The following is a 26,055-nucleotide window of genomic DNA, read 5'->3' on the forward strand; positions in this document are numbered from 1 at the left end:
CAGTCATACTTAATTCAGGTACATCTGAGTATCTATCAGAACTTAAGAGGAATGAGAGTGTTTTAAGTCTGAAGAATGTTTTTACCTGTGCAAAGCTTACGTAACTTTCATTTTATTTGGGTTTATGAGATCCAGTAACTGAAAGTGCACGTGAACACAGAAAGCAGCGAAGTCCGCGTTACCTTTTGCATACCCTTACACCTCAGCTTACATCACGTACTCCACAAAGCTCTAAAAAGGACACCGCAGGTTGAAAAGGGAAACAAAAGACAAACCACAAGAAGAAACCTGTAAGACACCAGACCGAGAACAGAGTGCGTAATAGTTTCTCTTTTATTATTATTATTTTTTTTAAGATTACCTAACATCCTCGTGGTAATAACCCAAGGTAATATGTAAACAAATTTCAACGCTGCTCAAATGAATTAAAATATTCTGTTCAGCTCCTACAGTAAGTCAGAACAGTGGCACCAATTTCTTTCCACATTAAATCACATTCATCTTATTGTACATGACTCTTGTGCAAGTAGTAAAGGCTTTATTCATGACCTTGGCTACATCAGTAGAGAGGGATATATCAGCTACTTACGTGTTTAAAAAAAATTAAACTGACAGAACAACCTATTCCGTCGTCTCGAATGCCAGCAGCATCTTTCTACATGTTTAGGATACATTTGGCCTACGCCTTTAACACCTTTTAGAACAGCCATGCAATAAAACAAACTTGGAGATGTTTCTTAAGAGAACACAGAGCAGTTTAAACGGGTTTTTTCTGAATAATAAAGCCAAGATAAAGCAAATCCAGGCCCTTTTAAATGGCTGCAACTTCTCATACACTTAAAGCTCTATAAAACTAGAGCCTATTAGTATATATATTTTTTTTTTATTTTAATATATATTTTAAATAAGTCTCTTGTCTGCTTTCAAAATTTATGAGGGGTTTTTCTGGTCTTTTGGAAGGGCAATAAATAAAAGTAGAAAAGGCTGAACTGTTTTGCATATCTTTGTGGAAGAACGGAGAACAATTACACTTTTAGAGTTCCAGAAAGATCACTGTACAGAACAAAAAGCTTATATACAATTAAGTGTGCAATTTTAGGTGGCTGGGCCTTTTATTATGTGAGATCTCCTTTTGGACTAGAAGCCACTTCTACTCTTGACCAAATCCCTCTGTTTCTTCAATGGCAAAGAGCAGCTTCTCCTTTAGTTGTTCATAGCTTTTATAAGGTGGCAAATCCAAACGATTAAAACTGAGCAGGAGAGAACAAAACTGTGTTAGGTTTCTCTAAACCCCACGCAGAACGCGGCTGCTACAGTCAAAGTTAATAACGGTCTGAGGGTTAGAATGAAGAAATAGCAATCAGTGCAATCTCACTGCCTCAACACTTCTAAAAGCGGTAAAAACAGGCCAAGTTCGGGAGGGATACTCAAGAAACAGAAGGCTGTTACCACCCCGGGTGAAAACCAGAATGTTTGAAAGCTAAAACCAGTCCAAGACGCAGAGAACTGTAATACTCATCATGAAGTTTAGTATCATCCCAGTCTGACGCATCTCCGAATTCCAGCCAAAGCATGAAAAAGCTGAATTTCTCTCCTCTCTACGCTTGCCTGGACATAGGTGGGTTGTTTTGTCCCCCTCTAAACTTTGCCCTAGAAGTCGTCTGCCAAAATTCTGCTTCATTCCACATCTTCCACAAAATTATCTTAGGGTGTTCAGCTCTTGCAATCATCAACTGGAAAAACGACACCCAGGGAGAAAAGGGTACAACGGAGGATTCCCTGAAGTAGTTTAAAAGTGCGCGGGATATTACTGTCAGAATGTTCCCAAAGGCAAACAGACACTATTTTGGACACAATACCTAGGGGGAAACTGACCTGCGTACCTGTTGCTCCTGTTTGGCACAGCAATGCCGAGCCACCAACAGTCTGGTCCTGGGAGGAAAATGTCTCTGCATTCTTATCCGAGCATCCTGGCTGTCAGCATTTGCTGTGATTTCGTTCACACTACTCCCTCTCCTGACTACATGTTTATCTTTTATGGTGTTACTGTAAAACGATTGTGTCTACGAACTGTCTGGATCTATGTAATGCTGACACGACTTTTCTGCAGTTATTTAATCTCTAAAGGAAAGAACTAGGGAAACGCCTCTCGGGTCTGTGCAGGAATGGTGATAGAGCATACTGACAGATCTGATACTGACAAACTGTGCACAGTGCAGTAGCAAAGTCTGGGAATAGGGCAACCAGAAGAGTTTTCAATCCTGGCATGTCAGAGCAATCAAAGAAGCTGGAGATAGAGAACTGCTTCAAATTAGATTTCATCTGGCAAATGCAAGAGCAGAAGAGAGAAGCACTAAAGGTACAGAAAGTCCACATGTAACTACTCACCAAGTGTGACTTCTTGGTAACCAGGTTTCCTTACCAACTTTTTCAATGCAGAATTTCTGAGGGCCATTACTTCCTAGAAAAGAAGATGAAGAAAAGTGTAATCTGTTCCTTTTAAGTAGCACACATGATATATGTGACATAAGACACAACTCAGAGCTCATTAGGTGCTGCTCAATGTCACATCAATATAAACATTCTTCTCACAGAAATGAGCTACTATCCTAATCACCTATAAATGTATTCATGGGGTTTCTGATATAAGAAGCCCTTCTAGATCCAAGCTGAAGCACATGAAGTTCCTGCTCTCTGTACACTTGCAGCACGGTTCATTTGCAAATGGAACAGTTACAGTATGAAAGTTTTGGTCAGCTTTCACTTACCCATAAGTTCAGCAAATCCACCCAGTGGTAATCTGCAAGTGCCAGTGACGAACTGCAGAAGTCGCATGCGAACTTCGTTGTCTGTTTCTTTTACGAACTAGGCACAGAAATTCAAATTACTTAACAGAAATCTTTAACGTAGCTGGAGAAAAACAAAAAGCCCACGAGACTGTTGAAAAAGTCTCAGATTATATGCCCTGTTGACCATTACAAGGCCGGGAAGAGCAAATAAGAAAAATCTTTATCTTTTTTAGCCTACACTAAAATATAAATCATGCCAGTGCTTTACATGAAGACTACTGGCATGTGATTAAACACAGCAATAGCCTGGCCACAGGCTCCTTCAAGACTCAAATATTCCCTGCATGTGGCAGTCTTACATGAGAGAAAACACCACCCCTAACAGCTACATGACTCTGTAAGGAAATTCACTGGGAAAGGGAAAAGGAAGAGAAGAGAGGGGAGAAGGAGAACATCTCATTCAACGAGGGGACACTGATAGACATAGAATTCTGACTCAGAAAAAAAAAAAAACGGATAACAAAAAGAGTATTTTTCTTCTACAAATGCTGAAACCATATCCAAGTTACTTGAACATCTGCCTGGTTAAGATTCTTTCAGTACCAAGCTTCTTAAAAAAAGATCATATAATCAAACCTTACATTATTCTGACAATGTAAGTAAGCTAGGAAATAACTGATCTGCATCATATTCTAATAGGAACTTTGTCAAAGCATCTCTGAAAATGGTGATTTATCAAGGACAGGAACTGCCTAGCTGTGATTTCTCTTCAGGGAATTCATTGAAATAGTGAGCCTGTAGAGCATTTTTGGAGGTTTCTTCCCTGAAAATAATTCTTACCCTGAAAATAATTCATTAAAACTAAGTTACAATTAGTCAATGCTAGACTGGCACAGTTAACATGCAATAATCATAAATAGTATGTGGCATTTCCGAGGTAGAGGTGTGCTACACAGAACATTTAGAAGGTAGGTCACTGCTAACATTGCAAAAAACTCTATTGTATGATCAGTAAGAAGGACAAGATACAGAAAAATACTCATGACCCACATATCCAAATGGAATACAAGCGTCTATCTGCCACTTCCCACCCTACAGTACACTCCCTAAGAACCAGTAATCCTCCTTTCCTTCTCTGAGAAGAGAAAGGAGGCAGCAAGAACTGTCATGCAGATGGCATCCCTCCACTTGTCATTTCTGTTACAAACCAAAACAAAATCTAAAGGAGTCGGAAATTGCACGGAGCAACGTACCTGCCAGAACCATATGATCTGCTTGCTATTCCTTGTGTAGTGACGATAAACAGTGTTCCTCTGCCAGTCTGCTAAATCAACTTCTTGCATACCACACAGCATGACCTAGAGGAGACAATGATTACTTGACAATACACGTGACTGCACATGAATTAAGAGTTAATTTGTACCTTGTATGAGACACGCTAATAAATATGGAGGTTCTTCTTCCAAAAAAAGGACTGGTAACTTTTTCATTTTACTCCGCAGTTAGATTTTCTTTATCTTAAGTTTACGGAACTCCTCCAAAATTGTTTATGTATGTAAGTGGTCTGAAACGCTGCACACCAGAAACTTATTTTCTTCGAGCTAATAATTTGATAATAAAAGGTATTACATTTCCCATAGGAGGAAATTTTTTATTAAAGAAGGTATTACCTTTCCCATTAAAATCTTGCCTCATATTCCAAGATGATGGTGATTACACTGCTGCTACTCTAGTAAAGACAGAACACACTGAAAAGTGTAAGTCTGAAAAGTGTTCATTACGAGAGGCAATGGAAGCTGAAAGCCCTCCAGGCAAAGCCTCCTAGAAAACCTGAACACTACAAAGCCCTTGCTCAGGAAAAACTCCCGTTTATCTTAAGAAGCTTTCAGAACACTGCTCATTACATACAGGGAACCTTGGCAGGTCTCACAGAAATAAAACCGCCTGGGGCTACAGAGCCTTTTGTCCCGGCTCCAAATCACAACCCCAACAGCGAACACAGGTCAGGTTGATTGTTGCGAACACAAGCGATACCTGTCCTCAGCTCTTGGGTTAGACATTGAGGAGCTGCAAAATTCAGTCTCAAACCTTGCTGGTACCTCCAGTTTTTTGTCCTTCAGTGCAATTACCCTAGAACCTACTCTAGACCATGTATGTGAACCTAAGCGATCACCACACACCAGCACAGCTTCTGTGCCAGCTGTTACAAGGTGGTTCTACCCATCTACCACTGAGGGAAAAGTTTTCTATGACTAAGAGACCTATCCGTGACCTCACATTTTGATCCTTTCAGAGAAACTTGCAACACACTTTTGAAATCTGAGGATGGAATCTAAAGTTCCCAACTGCTGAACACCACAAAACACTGATTCAACAGATACTGGCTTTTCACCATGATTCACCCCCACTGCTCCTGTTAAATTCTCCGTGTCCCAGACGCTATCAAATGCAGTGTGTCACAGGTAAGAGATTCTAGCTGACCTATAAATCATTCCATATGTATTACCTTTGGAAAAGGTAAAAATGTTGAACAGAAAACCTCACCTCCAGCTCCTTTTCATCAAAATAGTGTAGCCACTGTAAAGGAACAACTTCATTAAAACCATCAAGAAAAGCTTTGGTTTGTTCTCTAACTCCCCGAGAAAATCGCCACTCGGCCATCAGCCTAGGATGGAAACAAACCAAACATAAATTAAGCATCAATTAGCACTCACCATGAAGAAGTTCAGGCACGTAGGATTGCATGTGCGTTCCTATGAGCTGACCCTCCCCCTCCAATTTACTTTCTTACACTGTATGATTCCACAGACTATCAGGTACCTACCCCGCTCCAGTATTATCACAAATCTCCAAACTCAGACAACAGTAAAATTAGTGAGATGTACTTAAGATTACCACTCCAGTTAAAACCAAAAATCATTATTATTAACCTTTTGTTAATCAAAGTTCAGCAGCCTTTTCATGAAAATAATGCTACTTGGGCATTATGATTTTGTTACGGCAAAATTTGCTTTAGCTTAAAAAGTGTATAATCTTAATGTTTCAATGGTAGAAAAAATTCAACTGATTTTAAAATATTCTGTTCTTGAGTAAAAAAATGCCATGTAGGCAGAGAATAAGAAATACTGTTGCTTATAATACCTACAACTATGGTTACCCAATACTTTCATCATAAGACTATTTTCTGCTTTACCAAAGAGTAGTCATTTCCTGTTTTGAGCTTCTGATTTATGCTAAGATAAGCCACTTCTGAATCAAAAAAAAAAGGAAAATAAATATATATACACACTACAGAATCTTTTCACTGAGAAGCTAAAGATTGTTAATTTAAGTGGGACCTTTACATGCAGCACTGGACATACACTGTATCACAGAAAAGGATCTGTGTGCATCTGCTTTTGAGATCACGCTCAGCAGACGGATGAGAAACACGGGTTCAGGAAAAGAAAGTCAGTGGTAATGTTAGGAGAGAAGCAGGCAAGAGCAGCGTAACAGAACAAAGAAAATATAGTTTAATTCACACCACATTATACACCACTCTGAATTTCAGTTTCCATAGTGACAGCAAAGTTCTAAACATTTCTGAAATCCTCTGTCAAATGCACATCTTCCCTCCACCCAGATTTGTTAGCTGAAGTTACTGAGAACAGGTCTGCTCGCTGTCAGTGTCACCTGTTCCCTCACTGCACAGGAGAGGTCACCTTCCCTCTTTTTTTATTTTTGGGTGGTGGGAGGGAGGGAAAAGGAGAATAGGAGAGATCTAAATGTCCCAAGAGGTCATATGTACCAAGATACCAAAATGCACCAGGATACCATTTCAATAATAGCCCCAGGAATGACATCGTAATTGGGGGTGGGGGGGGGGGAATAACAAGAAAACCCAAATCAATACTGTGTCAAAAAAGATCACAGCAACAGAAGAAATATGGAACACTTTTTTCCAACATCTACACCTTCCTACCCAATATATTCTTCTTTGTTCTCCTCAGTTACCAAGATATTTGAACCTCCTGATTTCAGCTCATGTGAGGTTACTTTTCCCAAGAGCTCCATATCCACACAAAAGTACATTTCCAAGTTACACTCTTCAATGTTGTTATCCCTGAATGAAAAGAGAAAAAAGTACAATGAATTCAATAAACAAAACAAAACAAATCCTTAAAACATCACACGCAGAATCTACAAACCTTATCCAAATTAGAGAGTTGTAAAATTCAGTATCAATAGATTCTAGGTCCTTAATAGTAAGTTTCTTGCTCAGCATTCGTTTGTAGAAAGGCAGAGAAAACCCCGTGTCAATAAATTTCCCATGGAACAATGCCTGTCAAACAGAAAAAAGGCTGTTTAGCATTTACTGAACTACTGAATTCTCCAAGTATTTCTGGACTTGAATTATTTTTTTTTTTTCTTTCTCCTTCAAACAGTAAAAAGCACCAAGTAGCAGTAGCAGCTTGGTATTTAAAAAGAACAAAACATTGTATTAAATGGGAAGAAAAAAAAAAGATTAATTGACAAAATTTATCCAAGTACATGTTACCATTACAATTTAGAAATTCTTTGATTAAAAATAAAAATTTCTAGAAGGATGAAGTCTTTGAAAAGAGGAAATTACTAAGCTTCCTCTTTATTACGTGGATAGGGATATATGCCAAGTGTTATTTGATCCTACTTAATCATAGTATTTGATCCTACTTGAGTACTACTGCCATCTTTTACTACATTCATCCATCCTGCAAAATCATCCTTCACACAATGCTACTGCAGCTTGTAAAAATCAGTTTAAAAACGCAATCACAGATTGCGTCGGAAAGCGCTTTGGCAATCACATGTTTTTATAGGGGATTAACAGAACTGAGAAATGAGTTTCTCTTCTACCGCTGAAATGTAATTGAAACAAAAAATCAACACACGGTCACACTTCTCTCGCCATGCGTGCACAAAGGGCGTGAGCTGCTTGCCATGACTGAAGCACGGCATTACACACCTACAGAGTGTTTAACCTCCATACCAACTCGGTGCCTCTGAGAGCTAACAGAGCACAGCTCTAACTCTGAAGACATCTTTTTTCCTCATCAACTACACTGTCTTCACTAAAATACCTTTCTAAAAAAATCATCCTAAACATAGGCCATGTATGTCATCCATGGTCTGTCCTTCCTTACAGCAGAAATTCCATGAGCAAAAGAGACAAGGTAACCACCCATTTCTTCCAGAAAAAGGCAAGGCTCCATCTTTTTTCCCCACCTTCTAGTTTCCCCACTAATGTTTACTCTAGCATGCATTTTCTTCTGCTTTGGGAGAACTTAAAAAGGTTCTCTCAGAGGCATTTATTTACTTATTTATTTTTACTCTAGTCTATACTTCTCATGGGAGACCAAGCTGATGAAACAGGAAAATTAAATGTCAAGTGCCGCATCCAGCCCTAAGATTTCCTGCTTTTTGCAAAAGGAAGCTCTTAAATCATCTCATTTAATGTCTATGACAGTCTTACACCAAAATACAAAAGTTGCCTTAGTCAACCCCATTTAAGGGCTTTTTGTTACAGAGTAGGATGGGTATCATTTATGTTTAACCCCATTTCAGTCAAGAATGTCTGCGGTTATTTCAGTATGTAAAACCAAAAGAACTCATTATGATCTGAAAATCACACCTCTTTCAGTACTTTGAGAACAGAAAGTACAAGCCTATCTAGACTCCTTAAAACGACTCCCAGTGACCCTATTAACTGAGCTCTTTTAGGCCACCGGAGGGTATCTCCCAGGAAGTAGAGCAGGAAGTGCCATCCATTACAAACCATGAGTGTGTGCAGACCTGGCCCCTGATCACATCATGCACCATTACACAGGCCTCTGCCTCATCCCTCCCCCCTCCCTTCTAGAGAATTTAAAATAAAAATACAAAAATACTTCAGGAAAGAAAAGTAAGTTTGTCTTTTAATTATATTAAATACTTTCATTAAGTTATCTTCTATAATCTGTACTTTTATGAAGTAGTTTTCCTAAAGTTAACATTTCAATTACAGATTTATCTTATTCACAAGATCAAAAATCACAGATTAAAAGAAACAGATTTTGGCTCTAGCACCTAATTGTCTTTATCACATTTTCCTGCTAAATGGCATTATAGCTTGCTGGGGGGTCCCGAAGGAAGAAAAGAGTTGGCAGCCTATTAAAAGTGTTAACCTAATGAAATAAACATTTATGACAACACAGAAGTGGGGAACTTGGCCATAAAATCCTCAAAATAGAGATGATATCATTACAACTGTACAAATTTGTTTCTCAAGAAGCAACTATAAGAAAAGCAAAACACAAAAACTCCCAAACGTAACTTATTTTAAGTCTGAAAGTATTTTTTTCCATTCATGTTACTCTTTGTATTTATTCTAATTTCATACATAAAGCCTGAACCACAGGAGATGATGACAGTTTCTTCAATCTGAAAATGCATTTTTATCTCCTCTTTTTTGGTTCAGGAAAGTTGCTGAGGGCTACCTGTAGTCATTGTGATGATTATGTGGAAAAATGACTGTATCACTACATGGGAGGAAAGAAATGTGAGAGCAGGGGTCCACTACAGAAAACTGACTCCGTGATACCAGAAGAAATGATACAACATGCCTCATCAGCTTTTAGGTTAAGAGAAACCTGATGGCAGAGCATCAGCTCCCTGCCAGCCTCTGCTCTCCTCAGTACCTGACCTTTGTGTCACGCACATACATTTAAATTAAGGCTCGCTGTACTCTGCAAAACATTTCAAACTCATTTTTTCAAATACAGTCAAGTATCCCGAGTCTGAGGAGCCTTTTTCACAAAATACTTGCCACGTTTTTCCGAGCATCAGTATTCAGACACCCAATCAAACAGCAGTTTGTAAGAAGTACACACACCCAGTTGATAAAAATAAAGTGTTATATTAAATGTCATATTAACTTTCATCACTACCTCAGGAAACCTGAGTGTGTAGACTTAATTCTCAGGGAATATTTTGGCTCAATAACCTTACATGCCTTAATCTTTCATTCCTAAGAGATTAATATAAATGGTTTAGTAACTGTAAAAACAAATACCATTCAGGAATAAATGTATAGCTACAGCAAATAATAAAACCTTAAAAATCTAACCTACCATGGCAATAAAGCGCCCAATGAAACAGAAATATGAAAGATGGTCAGGATTGATTGTTGATGCTGGATTTATCTGCAGGCAATAGTTGCTCTTGCCAGCATATTCAAATAGGCAGTACATAGGGTTCAGTACTTCATGGGAAAGCAAGAAAAACCATTCTCTAAGGAAAAAAAAGATGTATATACATAAAAACCATCAAATACAGATGTTTATCACCATTCCCCTTAGGTAACTAGCAAAATGGTCAAAATATATGCAAACTTAGAAAAATAAGATAAACAGAGTTGTATTAGAGTCACAGAATAATATATGGCATTATATACTTCTTAAATATAAAAAAGTTCATCATTAAAAGCAATAATGTTAGAAAGTTATGGCTTCCAAAATTTAGACACGATTGTTAGGATTGTCACCTTGAACACACCCTCATAGCACAGGTCGTAGCCACATGTTAGTAACATTTTTTGCCTGCAGAGTCCTTGCCTCAGCCAGGACACAGAATTTATCCTCCTCATGCCCGATTTACTGCATACAACTCAAATCTTTATTCAAAAAAAAAACCCCTACAGATTATTCCATGGGCAATGCTTATTATAAACGATGTAGGTAAAACAAATCAAAAGAATCCAAACCACAGTGCACCTTATTTGCTTTCCCAATCTGACAGCAGAACACACACCGTGTTACTGTGGTTTAACAAATTAAGGATACACCAACGTGAAAATGTATTTTTGTTGAGGTTTAACTAATACGTGTTATTCACCACTTCCATAGTTTCCAACTCAGCTGACTTGAAATAATAACAAGAATCTGGAATTTCAGCATTAGGATAGCTGATTTTTAGAATACTTGTTGCTTTGTAGTTATTTGCATATAATCAGAGATATAATACAGTCACATATACTCAGGTGTTTCTGTATCAGGCCCTAAATGCTTGGAACTGAACAACCAGGCTTAGGAGAAAGTCATAAAAAAGGCTAAAAGCCTATACCATGATTACTGCAGGGACTGAATTCCGCCCCAACTGCCTTTCACCTGTCCTGTTTAAGAGGCCTCTGTTGTATCCCTATATTGACCTGAGATCAGGGAATAGAAATGAGAGGTTTGCTGGCATGTTTCTCCTAACAGTTCTATGAAACTCAAGTCACGGATCATGATTCACTACAGTATGTTTCCAACTGAGAGCCAAGTAGAAAGAGTAAACAGAGAAAGGCAGCCAGGACACGATAACCCTAACGGGGTCCTCTGTAACTTTTAATAAGCACAAGAGTGTTGTACAGCATTCTATGCAAGTTTTATAATGAGACCATTATATTAACTCTGCCACAGAAGCATTGAATTGAATAGGGAACAGGCATTTAAGTTGTATCAAAGCCAGATAAGAGGGGTGGAATCAAAAAAATCAGTCATCAACAAGAAGTTTTGGAAAGCAATGAATTTTTCACACTGATGGCTAGAACTAGCCACAGGACATTGTGTCAGGTTGGTCCTGCTAAACACAAGGTAAAAATCTGGAGGGAACACTGATGTGGCCTGCCAAGAGACAGGTGATAAATCAGGTGCATCGGCTTTCTGTATCTGTATTAATGCAGTATGTCATCAGAAAGTCAGTACTTGAACTCAGTGTCGCTTAAGAATTCTCCGCTCAAGTTACAGTGAGATCCTTGCTGCTTCTCAATTTCACAAATACAATCTTGGCCAAGACTTCTTCCTAAAACTATGAAATCATAGTACCTATGTACTTTCGTTTATTCATTCGCTCTGCTACTTTGTGACTAACACTTCAGTTACATCCTTCTACCATCACTTCTTTGGAATACTTTGTTTTTCTGAAAGAGATTACTTAAACTCTCTTGGTTCCCATCCTATGCCTAGGGACACCAACCAGAGAAAATCCAGGCAAAGCAAACATTGGATTCCTCCCTGCAGTCACTCCCCAAAACCCTCTCAGATATTGTAATTCCGAAGCATAACCACCCACATATCCCAAGAAGCTCAACCTTCAGAGGCAAGCTTCCTTCCTTACAAATACTACGCATTTCCACTCCATTTTAACACAGTAAGCTACATAAACTCCGAACAAAACCAAAACAGTACACCTTTACATTAAAAACAAAACCAACCAAACAAGAAAAATTCTATCACCTACGACTACTTCTAATTCCCTTGATATGCAGCAGTACTGAAATATTAATCCTAATAGTAACGTTTCGGTCAAGTAACTGGGAGCAGTAGTCAGTGGTTGGCTTCTACACGGTCAACAGATCAAACACACTTTTGTCTCTGGACTTCCTGTTACCAGATTTCCTCTCTGAGTTCTACTTCAAATTCTAGAATAGCTTGTCTAGCTTATGTACCTTCCTCTGCAGCCTGCTTAGTCTGTTTGTCTGCTGTTAACCTCTTGCCTCCACTACTCTCCTCTTTTTTATGTCCTTTCTGTTCATATTCCATAGCCCCAGTCTGCTGTTTGATTATTTTTTTCCAAATAAGCAAAACACTTTTCCTTTTCCACAGCCCCCACTTCCAGGAAAGTGGAACTTTCTGACAGAAATTTTCTGAAGTAAGTCCATCTAGAGCAATTAACTGGTATTAAAAAAAATCCAATTTAAACATCAATCTCTGTCAAAGAACTAAACCACAGTTTGACTAATAAAAGGTTATAACTCCTAACAATAGCCAGTGCTGCCAGTTCCATCTCCTTAATACATTAAGGGGAGCTCAGAAGATAGCTAGGGCCAGACTGCAAAGGCAAGCAGAATTTTTTGCCAACAGAATGACATTAGAAATCAAGGCTAGAGTGCTATTAAAAAATAAAAACTATTATAAACAAGTTTTCTTTTACCTTGCCAAGCCACCATAATCCAATCCTTCTTCTCCTCTGAATATGACATATAATCTTCTCCTCAAATCATAGGGTTTTAATGCCATAATCTATTTTAAAAAAGTAATAATTTAAAAGTTATGCATTGTCAAACAATCACTCCTTCTTATTAAGATTTTATTTAACTGATACAGAAATGTCACATATATCAAATGTTTACATAGATTTGACAAGCAACTAGGCCATCTCACAGAACACGTAATCAATGAACTGCACAAAAAACTACAAATCGGACTTAAAACCCTTGAGCAGCAAACTGCTAGCAAGTGGGAGAGTGTATCTGGAAAGTACCACTATATGGTTGCCCTGTTCTTATACTCTTCCTACTGCATTCATTATCATTAAAGGAAAATAGGAGCAAAGGCATTTCACCTGATACATTACAGATTTTTGGTTTTAGGCAAATCACTTAAAAAAGTAACTCAGTCTAATTCAAAATAATTGTAATATGCTTTCATTAATAGAATCATGGAATGATTTGGGTTGGAAGGGACCTTAAAGACTATCTAGTCCCAACCCCCCTGCCATGGGCAGGGACACCTTCCACTAGACCAGGTTGCTCAAAGCCTCATCCAGCCTGGCCTTGAACACTTCCAGGGATGGGGCATCCACAGCATCTCTGGGCAACCTGTTCCAGTGCCTCACCACCCTCTCCATGAAGAACTTCTTCCTGATATCTAATCTAAACCTCCCCACTTTCAATTTAAACCCATTACCCCCTTGTCCTGTCACTACAGGCCCTTGTAAAAAGTCCCCCTCCCAGCTTTCTTGTAGGCCCTACTGAACTTTTTCATATTCTCATATTAAATGCTGAAATTTTTTAATTGGAGAAAATAGGATTTTGTAACTTGTATAACCACACACAAGAACCGGAAAAGCAAATCCGATGTGGTTAAGTTAATATGGTATGCAATGTGGTTAAGCTATGGAACTCTTTACCACAAGATGCTGTAGATGCAAAAAGTTCACAAGAGGAACACAGACAGACTCACAGAAGAGAAGTCCCTTGAGGATTACTAAATACCCCGAAACCACATCAAGCTCAAGGAGCATTTCAACTGTAAACAACTGGGAGCTGGAAGATTATTTGGTAAAAGTATTATGTACATTACTTTTGTTCTTACTGTCTTCCCTAAGAATTCCACTTTGGCTAATACCAGAAGAAGATTACTGTGCCTGAAGGACCATTAGTCTGAACTGGCTACGGCCATTTTTGTTCTTATGCTTTGTCCTGATAAACAAACACAATAAGGCTTACTTGCTGGAAGGAATCCTCAAACAAAGTCTGTCTGGATACATTGATTTTCACATGACTTGGCAGTGCATTGGACTGTAATCGCAAGGCAACAACATTAAAAGGCAGCACAGAGAAATGTAAATTCAAATAGTTTCAAAAAGTAAATAATTAATCAGTACCTGACACAAGTAACGGAAATGAGCAAGTTTCCACCTAAAGCTACGCTCATAAGCAATCTGTGGCCCTTTGTTTCTGTAAAGAAATACATTTGAGAAAGGTTAACCATACAGACATCAAACAGAACTTCCAATGCTGAGCAACAGCATGTAGCTTTCGAAAACACACAAAAATTGTTATCGTAAGACATGATCAGAAACACAATGCAGTTGACACTTTGGCCAGCCAGTCTTCCCTTCTGGCCCCACCCCCACACACCCCCTTTTTTTTTTTTTTAATGTTTACCATGCTAGTCAATTTACCAAATTTGAGCGAAAGGTAGAGGATTTCAAATCCCACAGTAGCTAGTATGGGGCTATGTTTTGGATCTCTGCTAACAACAGGGTTGATAACACAGGGATGTTTCGCTGTTGCTGAGCAGTGCTTACACAGAGTCAAGGCCTTTTCTGTGTCTAACATCCCCACCAGTGAGCAGGCTGGGGGTGCACAAAAAGTTGGGAGAAGAAACAGCCAGGAAAGCTGATGCCACCTGACCAAAGGGATATTCCATGTTATCATGCTCAGCATATAAAGCTGGGGAAGAAGAAAGAAAGGGGAAAGATGTTTGGAGTTATGGCATTTGTCTTCCCAAGTAACCGTTACATGTGAGGGAGCCGTGCTTTCCTGGGGATGGCTGAACCCCTACGAGCCTATGGGAAGTGGTGAATGAATTCCTTGTTTTGCTTTGCTTGCATGCGCAGCTTTTGCTTCACCTATTAAACTGTCTTTATCTCAACCCACAAGCTTCCCACATTTACTCTTCCAATTCTCTCCCCCATCCTGCCATGGGGGGAAGTAAGCGAGCAGCTGCATGGTGCTTAGTTGCCAGCTGGGGTTAAACCACAGCAAGTGTCTTCTCTGAGAGAAAGACTGTTAAATTAGGCTTCATAAATTCAGCTGCCTGTGGAACTATGAAGAAATTTCTAGTACAATACTCTATAGGCTCTTTGAATGAAAAGACGTCAACACATCATCAGAAGAACCCTGCCCTATATAAAAAACAGCAGCCATAGGTTGGGTCAATACTTCTGATGAAGCTATTTTCAAAAAGACTGCATGTAAAATTTTTTAAAAGTAATTAGAACTACTTTAATACATTAATGTTGCTAGAGGGTGTGTAACTATAAGCAATACTCAGTACAATCGTTTGCTGATTCTTTAAAAATTTAACTATTAGTTACATTAGTTGAATATTCAAGTTTACCTCACTTCCCCTCTCTATTTATAAAACAATTACAATAGTTACAATTAAAAATTGTATAAAATCTATTGAACCTTAGAGCACAACAGCCAAGCCCGTCATAGATAAAATGACAATTAAAGCTTAGATTAAATTTACAGGAAAACAATTTGTTCATAATTTAGTGCTCATTTGCAGCTAAAAGTTTCGGCTGTTTTCTAGCATGAGAAGACTCCATCGTTAAACTATAACAAGGTAAAACCTTAAAAAATACATTTCATTTCTCACTTACACAGAAGATTTCCCAGTACGTGGATCATTGAAGGTGGTGGTTCTTGTATTATGGTCAACAAAGTATCTGACACCTTCTCTGGTATATCTGATTTCCCAGCCCTCTGGAAGAGGATCCTCATTTTGTAAACTGTAGAAGAAATTGCAGACAGTAATTTTTCCCCAATACCATGACACATACAAATTAAGTAAGATCTTTTTATCCACACAGTCAATATACACACCTACCCTTGAGTTCGAGGGTCTTCCCACTGCGTTGTCTTTGTGTTGTGATTTACAAAATACACCCTATCATTTGAATCCACTCTCCTTTCTAGGGGAAAAAAAGAAAAAAAACCACTATACAACAATTGCATTCCAAATTTCTGTAACTGTCACTTCCTGAAACCAACAGCTAATTAACTTACCCCAACCTGGTGGTAAAGGCCCAAGTGGATCATTTTCTGCTGACAACATTGAAGCCTATTTAAAACGAAGAAGACACTGAAGTTAGGCCATATATTATTCCTATTTTTTCCCTTAATGTGTTTTAAGATTACCACTGGCTCTGAAGACTATCAATTCTGAAACAACATCATGCCATTTTTAGTCTGTTTTTGTGGAGAAACAGATTATGTGAAATAAGATGTGATTTGTGCACTTGCCTCCAACTGTTTCCAACCCAATGTACCCTCCTTTTCCCTTCCTGCAGGAAACTTGAGAGAGTCAGTGGTCTTAAAGAGGTCCAAGTTCACAGAAGTTTTGCGGAAGCACGTACAAGGACATAAGCACAGTGTTCTTGCTTAGGAACCTGCTTTACCACAATAAGCATTTCCAAGCACAGTGATTATGCCAGCACAGGGGTTTTTGCTTCCTCAACACATGATGCCTTCCCTGGATGTCTAGCTATTTTCAGACTTTGCCATTCTTTGCAAATGCAGCTGCATTCGTTAAAATATGCAGATAGTTAAAATCATACCAACATACAGTAAGGTTAAAAGGAACAAAAGAAAGGGAAAAAAAGCCAGACTCTATTATGTAACCCATTCTACACTCATAATATACCCTAACCTTGCAGAAATCCCCCAGTAACTCTGAAGAACACAAAGCATGGAAAAAATAAAATGTAGAAGGCAGAAATCCCCCAGACTGCACGATTCATGCTCTGATTTGTAACTAAAGGCATCCACCCCTTAGAAGTTTTTGGACACTAGAATTCTCTTCTTTTTTTTTTTTGGTGCAGAATGGGATTTTGATATATAGGAACCAATCTACATCTTCCAATGAGTATCTTAAGGATCACCTTGCTAACACTGCTTTGCACAGCATTTGCAACCCAAAAATCTCAAATACATGCAAGAGTTTACAAAAGCCAATTCAAAGAGAAAAAAAAAAAAGCTACAATATTTTTCATGTGAAACAAAACAGCAAGGGTCAGAAGAAAATGCAATAGTTACACCCAAAATCAAGCTGCCTCTTTGTTCTGGCTACCAGCTACTAGATGCTAACAGAGAATTACCATCATCATAGCAGCAAATGCAGTTTGCCTTTTCTGCTTTAGAAAACTGTACAGTCACAATGACCCTGTAACCAAAGACTTCTCTGTGGTGAGTATAAGAATAATGCACAGCAGAAAATGCTGTCTGCCAAAGAACTGAATGGTGGTGCAGCTCGGAGATTTCCCATCTTCTTAATGGTCCAAGGATTTGTGTGGCTGCTGGCCAACGTGTATTTAACGAAACGCACTGAAACACGGGGCAGTGGCATGGGATGAGCCAGATTCAATATCAAAAGAAGTACAATACATTAACCCAGGTAAAAATAAAAGCAACTGAAATAACTATATCCTAACCATTTTTCTTCCTTCATATAGTTTAGCTCTGACCATTCAAGGTAACTGAAATATCCTCTTACTTATTAAAAGTATTAATTCACTTGTTCCCAAAAAATAAATTACAATCTCACTTATAAACTGCTACATATGCAGAATCCTGGTATGTCACCAGAGAAAGTAAAGTTAGCTGTAGCTTGACCTTAACAATTCTAGAATTACACAGCATCGCTAAATTAAATATTAAAAAAAAAAGTAATCACACTTTTGTCCATGTAATTTCAATTTTTTTTTCCCCTGACAAAATGCGAATTCTAGGTATGCAGATTAAAAAAGTAATCACTTTTGTCCATGTAATTTCAATTTTTTTTTCCCCTGACAAAATGCGAATTCTAGGTATGCAGCTGATACACTATTCAGAAAACAGAATTCTAAAGAGATGCAAATGGGATGCAAATAGTCGAGCTATTTTTTTCTCTTCCTCCAAGTATATTCTGTCTCACAAACAAATCCTAATTTAATGATTCTAAGGTCAGATGGGACATTTTAAGAAATGAGTCTGTGGTTTTCAGTATGAGTTATCATTAAATGAAGAAAGGAATGTAATATAATTTTAAAAATATATTGTTCCCTGAGAAAATAAAGCTAGCTCAAAACAAATCTTAGGACCAGAAAAAGAGGTAGCTTTCTTAGATGTTTAAGCAACTGATCAAAGTAGTACACAAGTACAGATAGGTGCTCAGCAAGAGTTTTTGGCTTGATACATTTCAGCTGTGATTCTTGGATTTGCATTAAAAGCTACCAGTGCATATAAATACCTGAAGGGAGGGTGCAAAAAGGATGGAGCCAGGCTCTTTTCCAGTGGTGCCCAGTGACAGGATTAGAGGCAATGGGCACACAGCAAAACACAGGAGGTTCACTCTGAACATCAGGAAACACTTTTTCACTGTGAGGGTGACTGAGTACCAGCACAGACTGACCAGGGAGGTTGTTGAATCTCCATCCTTGGAGATATTCAGAAGCCATCTGGACACAGTCCTAGACAACTGGCTTTAAGTGACCTTACTTAGGCGGGTTGACCAGATGGCCTCTAGAGGTCGCTGCCAATCTCAACCATTCTATCTTTCTCTAACTTCGTAAGATAAACTGACTTCGATGCATAGCTCCAGCAGTTAATAAAATTAGCGGTGATGCATGTTTCTGCTATTGTTAGTGACAATATGTTTAATTAGATAATAAGAGGCCAAGAACTGTTAAATATAAGAATATTGTAGCATCCTTTACTGCAGAGGAGTACCTGAATAAAGTCGATCAAAATCAAAGCAAAGCTAGGTCTGTGGATGCACACAGTCCAATGAAGCTGTTTCAGGCCCGTACTTCAATGGTTTCTTCTTTACACACTCTAGCTTTGCTACATATCACTTAAGAAGTCTCTGGAATTGGATCTCTTTAAGAGACCAAGAACAATTTTTAAAATGGACTGTTTAGTGTGACAGTGACATGCAGGCACCATCATTCTTAACTCTGAAAAAGAAACTAAACTATTTATCCAAACACAGATGGAAAAGTATGTCTCAAGAAATATCTTTTTTGAAGCTACTTGTGGTATTTTCCTCAGGCAGAGGTGAGCAACTATCTGAGAGAAATGGAAAACAATGTAGGAAATTTCAGAGCTGAACCAGGTGCATAAGCTTCAAAACGAGCTCAGAGTAAAAGAATGCCTGTCCTAATGAACAACTCCTACTGCCTAAAACAGTTTTGAAGGCCATTTAATGTTCAAACATACCCATAATCAGTTTTAATGTTCCTTTTCAGTTAAGAGACTGTTTTAGTTTAACCTCTTAAAATATTAAATATCATGCAGTACACAAGACAAGTTAGGAAATAGACTCAGAAGGGAGTACTCTGTACCTTTAAGGATGATTTTTGTTAACATTTTTCAACAGAATCAGAATCTGATTTACTCATGCCAAATGCCTAACTCATATGGTTGAATAGTTATAAAATTACCTCAGAAGAAGTTAAAGAACACAAAGTATACCTGTACCTCTCTACTCATTTCTAAATTTTATGTAAAAGTTACCGAATAGAGGTATCGTTGGTTAAACTGTTGCATAGCTCCCTGCAGTTGATTCCGTTGAGATTGCCATTGCTCAAAGTTCCTGACTGATTCCATTGTTGGTCGCTGCCACGTTGTTGTTCTGGTGTTGTGGTCCACATAGTAAACTCTCCCACGATCATCAACTCTTCTTTCCCAGCTTTCAAGAAACATAAAAGTTAACAGCTAAATTTTTCAGTAATACTACAGAACTAGTTTCCCTCTTTATGCTAAATTCCTAGACAGTACTTGAATGAAGTATTGGAGTAATAGGCATGATTTTCTTTTCTAAAATACACAAAAGTTCTCCCCAACTTTATTAGTAGAAGTACAACCACACTGAGCCAACACAGAATTCAAGCAATAGCACGCACAGCTCTCTATCACCTCATTTTTAACTCTGTAAATGCCTGTGACCATAAGCAGCGTTGGCAGGTTTCACAGAAAACACTTTGCTGGAAATCTGAGGTTTGCAATCAGTGTAATATATCTAGTGGTGCCACCTAAATAAAGGGGGTCAAATATGCATTATTTAATGCTTCAGTATTAAAGGAAAAAACAAAATAATTCAGTAACTGCATTTGAACAAGCGATCAGAACAAGTGACATACAGATTACCAACATCCCTGTAGCAGTATGTGTAATTAATGTAATTCTAAATTAACTGAAAGCTAGAATTTCTTAGTATATAATGTTTCGATGAGCTGCTTATTAAAGCTGATACTTTTCCTGCACCAAACAAACAAAACCCAGTACCTTTATCATATTTAAATCAAAGAAGTCTACATTACCCAGGAGGTAAGGGCTGTGGTCTTTCCCATGTGGTTGTACGTGTGTTGTGATCAACATAATAGGTTCTACCATGAGGATCCTTTCTTTGCTCCCACCTTCAAGACAAAGAGACTTTCATGTAAGTCAAGGTGAAAATGCTTCCATAGGACTTACTTCGCACTGAGCAAAAAACCCCTCAGTACTGAATAAAAATACTATGATCCAAAACCCATTCTAAACACCAAAAAGAATGCACACTAGAACACCTATCAGTTACATCCTATTTAAACCGGTAGCAATATAAAGACTTCTCTGAGGGACTTGGTACATAAAATGAGCACACATCAATATTCACAAGCTTTTTCAAATTCTATTTAAGATATCTGAAAACAAAGTCAATTAATCTCCTGCTCAAGGTTTGGATGCTAAAATAACCTCATTCAGAAAGTGCCTAGAGATGCACTCTTTATATTTCCAAGTACATGACTCTCAAAAATAGAGCTTACATTTTGAAGGACTGTTCCCTATATCCAACAAACAACAGGATCTTTCAGAGTGAACCTGAAATGTGTGCTTATCAGATGGTTTTCCTGTGGTTTTATTTCCTGTCCTGGTAAATTCTCTGACACCCATGGGAATTATTTCTTCAGTTTTAGGTGCAAAACAAACTTACACTGAAGAGGGGAGAAGACCAAACATTATAAATAACTTAAGTTTCACGCTGCTGAGAACTGCCACAATGCTATGAAAGTATTTATAAATGGGAAAGGAAACCAGAATAAATGTTACACCAAAAGCTGAAGTCCTTTCTTGGATTAGACATATGTTTTGATTTTCTTATATTCATAATTAATTAGGTCCTAAAAACATAGCAGAACACCTTGTCTGCTACTCATAGGATTTGATGTGCATTTCCTATTACAGAACATCCTATAAAACTCCTACAAAATGTCTTCTGCAGTTCAAGAGGTTAAATGCCAAGATTACAAGGAGATAGAGAGAGGAGCAGCAGCACGCTGAAGAGTTACTAGGGCTAAACATAATGGAGACTCAACCATAGCAGGGGCACGGGGGGAACCACAAAAAAACCCCACAGAAACATGATCAGGGAGCAATTATGAAGAAATGTGTTTGGCCATAGTGTGCACTATGCCTGGAACTCATGACTGTCTTCAATAGGAAGGCATGTTAATTAATACTTTTTTTAAAAAATGGGGGCTGTGGAGGGGAGATGACCACACGAACTCCCACCTATAAAGAGCTTCCAATTGTCAAGGCATCTGAAAATTAAAAACTCTGTAACTCTTCCCCAACAATACATATACAGTATTTCTATCTTTTTGGATACTTATTTTGATGTTTATCCAACTGCAGAAATTCAAGCAAAGTGTCACTAATAATTTACTGAACCTCCTTCAGAGGGAGCAAGTACAAGATGGGCTCTCTGAAAGACCAGCTACAATGACACAAGGTATATACACTTTGGGTAAGAAATAACTTCTGGGTTCAGAAAATGATAAAAGAGTTAATATTTAAAGTATTACGGAAATGTCAGTATTTCTAATTAGTTACAAAAGATATCTTTTCACCCAAACATGAAAGCATCTATAAAAAAAAAAATTAAGATTGATATATGTATCTTTGAGCATGTACTGTACTTTCATTTAAAGTCCAAGCACATCTTTAGTTCTGCATTTGAGTTTCTAACAGTCTATTTGAATTAAAAGTTTCTAGATACTCTGACCACATACATACACTTCAAAGCTGTATTTTTATCTATAATATTATCGGTCTCCTTGTCACACAGCAACCACCTACAAGTATTTCTAGACTACTTTATTAATTTCCACCTCCCTATATTTTGGTCCTCACCACAGTCTCATAGTTTAAGAACCAAAAGAGTAAGAAATTATGACTCAAATCTGTTTGAATATATAAAATAAAAAGTCTTCACATTCATAATGCCCAAAAGTTTGCCTATTTAGATCACAATACCATCCCAGCAAATCAGTTATCAGCTGTTACTTTCTGAGACAACAGCTACTAGCCAGTTACTTCAGTAGTACAAATCCTGTTAGATCAAATTACCCCATCTCAGCCAACTGACCTGCATTTGCCAATCCCAGTACAGAATTAAGTTTCTCCTTCTTTATAGGCATGTTCTGACAAAACATAATTACAGCATTTAAAACAAGCCCACATACCCTGGTGGCAAAGGTTCTGTACTGGCATTACCAGGCTGCTGTCTTACAGGTTCTGCAGATGCACTTGAGGTGGAGGAGGATTCCCTTGGTTTTGCTGCATCTGCTGCTGTACTGTTTCTAGCGTTAGGTTGAGCACAGTCTGTTGCAGCTGTAGGTTCTAGTCCAGCAGACCCAACAGGTAACGTAGAAGTGTTGCTGTCAGAAGAACTAGTTACTTCTGTTGTTGACTGAGGCTCTGCTGTAGTGCAATCTGAAGACATGGGAGCTTCGACTGAACCTATCGGAGTCTCAGAGACAGAAGAATTACCAGCTTCTGGTGCAGAGGCGGATGACTCGCCATTAACTGAGAAATGGGAAATAAGCACATTTGTGTATCAGAATTTGATGAGATTTACTTTTTAAATTACTAACTTTCAGAGTAATTGACAAGGAAGGAATACGTTTAAGTCGCATCTATAGGCCGTAAGCACTATTTCTGTCTAAGAGACAAAAAGTCACAATGCACTTGCTTCATTTAAAACTGTAATTAAACTTAGAGTCTGCAAGCCATTCTCTATACTTCCCTGCTACAGTCATTTCTTAGTTTCTGCATGTCTTGATTAACTCAGTATTATACCTTAGTCTTTAGACTAGCAAAAGGTACCCATATGCTTCCCAGAAAACAGTACTGCTTTATTTGCTTTGAAACTCTGAATATGTATTAACTGCAAAAAATAATCTTGATTAGTATGATACACAAGGAAAATGTTGAGATAAACACTATATTAAATATGTAAAACTAAGAGGTTTTTTTTCTGCTTCAGAGTGGAGACAGAACGCCACAATCAAGAAAAACACACCTGTGTGTGACTTTGGAAAAAAAGAACACATCCGAAAGCAGGATTCAAGCATACACAGTAGTGTTTAGTTAACATAACTTCTGTAGTTCAATGACTGAAGAAAATTACTTTAGAATCACAAAGTAAATCAATTTCTGTCTCAAACAGAACAGAACAATACAAATGTCATCCAAGTCAAGCAAGCATAATCTCATGGATTTAGCAGGAAAAAGGGGCTAAGATTGATCGTCCCCCTGTACTGGGCACTGATGAGGCTGCACCTCAAATCCTGTGTTCAGTTTTGGGCCCCTCACTGCAAGAAAGACATTGAGGGGCTGGAGCGTGTCCAGAGAAGGGCAATGGAACTGTGGAAGGGTCTGGAGCACAAGTGCTGTGAGGAGCAGCTGAGGGAACTGGGGGTATTTTTCCTGGAGGAGGCTCAGGGGAGACCTTATGGCTCTCTACAACTACCTGAAAGGAGGGTGCAGAGAGGTGGGTGTCAGTGTCTTCTCCCAATTGACAAGAGACAGGACAAGAGACAGAAGAGATAACAGCCTCAAGTTGCTCCAGGGGAAGGTTCAGATTGGATATTAGGAAAAGTCTTTTCACTGAAAGAGTTGTCAAGCATTGGAATGGGCTGCCCAGGGAAGTGGTTGAGTCACTATCTATGGAGGTATTTAAAAGGCATCTAAATGTGCTGCTCAGGGACTTGGTTTAGTGGTGGACTTGCAGTGTGAGGTTAATGGTTGGGCTTGATGATCTTAAGGGTCTTTTCCAACCTGAACAATTTTAAAATTCTAAAAAGGCTTTATTACTCCCAAGCCCACTTGTCCAACAGTACATCAATACCAATCATCTGCAGACCTAACAGAGCAGTATTTCATCACAAGATCTTGCCTTAGTCAAGTGAAATGAGGTAGCATTCTGCAATACCCCTATTAGAAGTCAATGCTCTATTAAAAGCAGCGCAACATCACCTGCAGCTTTCCTTTTCTGCAGCACAAACCAACACCAGTGACAATTCTATTTAAACACATCATTTTGTACCTCTCCTACAGTTAGAAACATAGTTCTACAAGACTAAATATAATATAGAATCATAGAATCAGTTAGGTTGGAAAAGACCTTTAAGATCATCAAGTCCATATGCAACACAGATTTCAATTCATTTTCTAACAGCATACTATCAACTTAAAATTCTAAGGACTGAGGCCAGTGCAATCACTCTATACTCATAAACTTATTGATAGAGATTTGCAAAACTTAACCTTAGACTAGAGCCTATAAAATGCTGTTCCATCATTTTAAAGAGTTCATTTACTTTAACTCTGTATGACACAAACTAAAAAATATCTAGATTCTACCTATTACTTTCAATATCTATATAATATCAGCAATTTATTGCTTTCCCAGATGGTCAGAAAAGCAGGTTAATTAATTAAAAACAATAAAACAGTCATCAGCAATGTATTTAAATCAGCGAGTCACTTCTTTAAGGAGTTATCACTGGGCCATAAATCTTTTCTCGATACACACAATGATAAGCATGATTTTACAAGCAGCAGCAGATGTGTAAGATCTGTAAAGGCATTGCTTTTTGAACTCAACTATTCCAGGGCAATACTTCACGGCTTCCAGTTCACACCAAACAGGTTAACTACATGAAGACATGTCAACACTTCGTAGTATTCCAAGCAAATGTAAAGCACGACATCAAAAAAATCATAACTACAGATAATCTGACGAAGTTTCTTCAAACTCCTGCTTTAACTAGCAACAATTTTACTTGCACAGGAAAAAAAGTCAACGGAAATTTCAGCTTTCATTAAAAAAAAAAACCATTCAATTCATCCACATGAAAGTGTGAATGGGATTACATAATCAAGTTAGCAGCAAAATAACTGACAAATCATCAGCTCTTTTAGTAAGCTCATCTCCAAAACAGATCTATAAAACATTACATCAGCCAATTACCTCACCAATTAGATCTAAAATAGCAATTCTAGCAACATCACATGAAATTACGATCCCGCTAAGTACAACACTGGGGGGACGGGGTGGGAAATATGTCACCAACAAATGCTGTTTTATGCCTTGCCTTAAAGAAGTCTGCTACAGCAGTTGAAAACTGTTGTATCAGTGCCTCAGTGCAAGCTCAGTGATGATTTCATCAATATTGCTATTTGAACAAATCAATTATTTTTGCAATTACCCTATCCTAATTCAGATTTCAAATGGATCTCTGCTATTGCAGAAAAAGAGAACAATGCCTAAATAATATTTGTGCCCTCTGGCCTTCAACCGAAAGGAGAAGAGAATTGAATTGAAATTCTCCACATAGAGAAAGGCTTCAGAGAAGGCCTAATTTAATTATTACCTTTTCATGTTCATAATTGTTTCTGCTATCTTCCCACTATACCCATGTTTCCTACCCTATTACAGAAAGTTTCACAGCCGCTGTTCTACCGGTTAACAGCTTGCCTATTTCTACCTTTTTCCTCTGCTATCAATGTAATCTCTCACAAACAGCTGAGAAAAGGCAGGAAGTGCTTAGAAAGAACAGTTGTTACTAGATGCAAAGTTTTGCCAGAATAACAAAATTAAGAAAATACTTTCTCTTCACTTGTTTTACT

The 26,055-nt window shown here is 38.1% G+C and overlaps 1 protein-coding gene across 1 annotated transcript in view; it reads right to left on the reverse strand.

The window, feature by feature from the left end:
* Window positions 1–321: 321 nt before the first annotated feature.
* Window positions 322–26,055, reverse strand: part of WWP1 (WW domain containing E3 ubiquitin protein ligase 1) — a 37,879-nt gene continuing 12,145 nt past the window's right edge. The window contains exons 7-23 of the mRNA XM_010158268.1: window positions 22,605–22,947; window positions 20,421–20,516; window positions 19,615–19,789; window positions 16,129–16,183; window positions 15,950–16,034; window positions 15,723–15,851; window positions 14,214–14,286; window positions 14,056–14,127; window positions 12,759–12,847; window positions 9,917–10,076; window positions 6,977–7,110; window positions 6,751–6,891; window positions 5,334–5,454; window positions 4,043–4,147; window positions 2,769–2,865; window positions 2,389–2,461; window positions 322–1,250 (exon numbers count right to left, since the gene is read on the reverse strand). Coding sequence (XP_010156570.1) covers window positions 1,151–1,250; window positions 2,389–2,461; window positions 2,769–2,865; window positions 4,043–4,147; window positions 5,334–5,454; window positions 6,751–6,891; window positions 6,977–7,110; window positions 9,917–10,076; window positions 12,759–12,847; window positions 14,056–14,127; window positions 14,214–14,286; window positions 15,723–15,851; window positions 15,950–16,034; window positions 16,129–16,183; window positions 19,615–19,789; window positions 20,421–20,516; window positions 22,605–22,947 — 2,048 coding nt within the window. The 3' untranslated portion in view covers window positions 322–1,150. The remainder of the gene's footprint in view (window positions 1,251–2,388; window positions 2,462–2,768; window positions 2,866–4,042; window positions 4,148–5,333; window positions 5,455–6,750; window positions 6,892–6,976; window positions 7,111–9,916; window positions 10,077–12,758; window positions 12,848–14,055; window positions 14,128–14,213; window positions 14,287–15,722; window positions 15,852–15,949; window positions 16,035–16,128; window positions 16,184–19,614; window positions 19,790–20,420; window positions 20,517–22,604; window positions 22,948–26,055) is intronic.

Source organism: Eurypyga helias, unplaced genomic scaffold, assembly GCF_000690775.1.
Source record: "Eurypyga helias isolate BGI_N326 unplaced genomic scaffold, ASM69077v1 scaffold1809, whole genome shotgun sequence".
In the NCBI taxonomy this organism is placed as follows: domain Eukaryota; kingdom Metazoa; phylum Chordata; class Aves; order Eurypygiformes; family Eurypygidae; genus Eurypyga; species Eurypyga helias.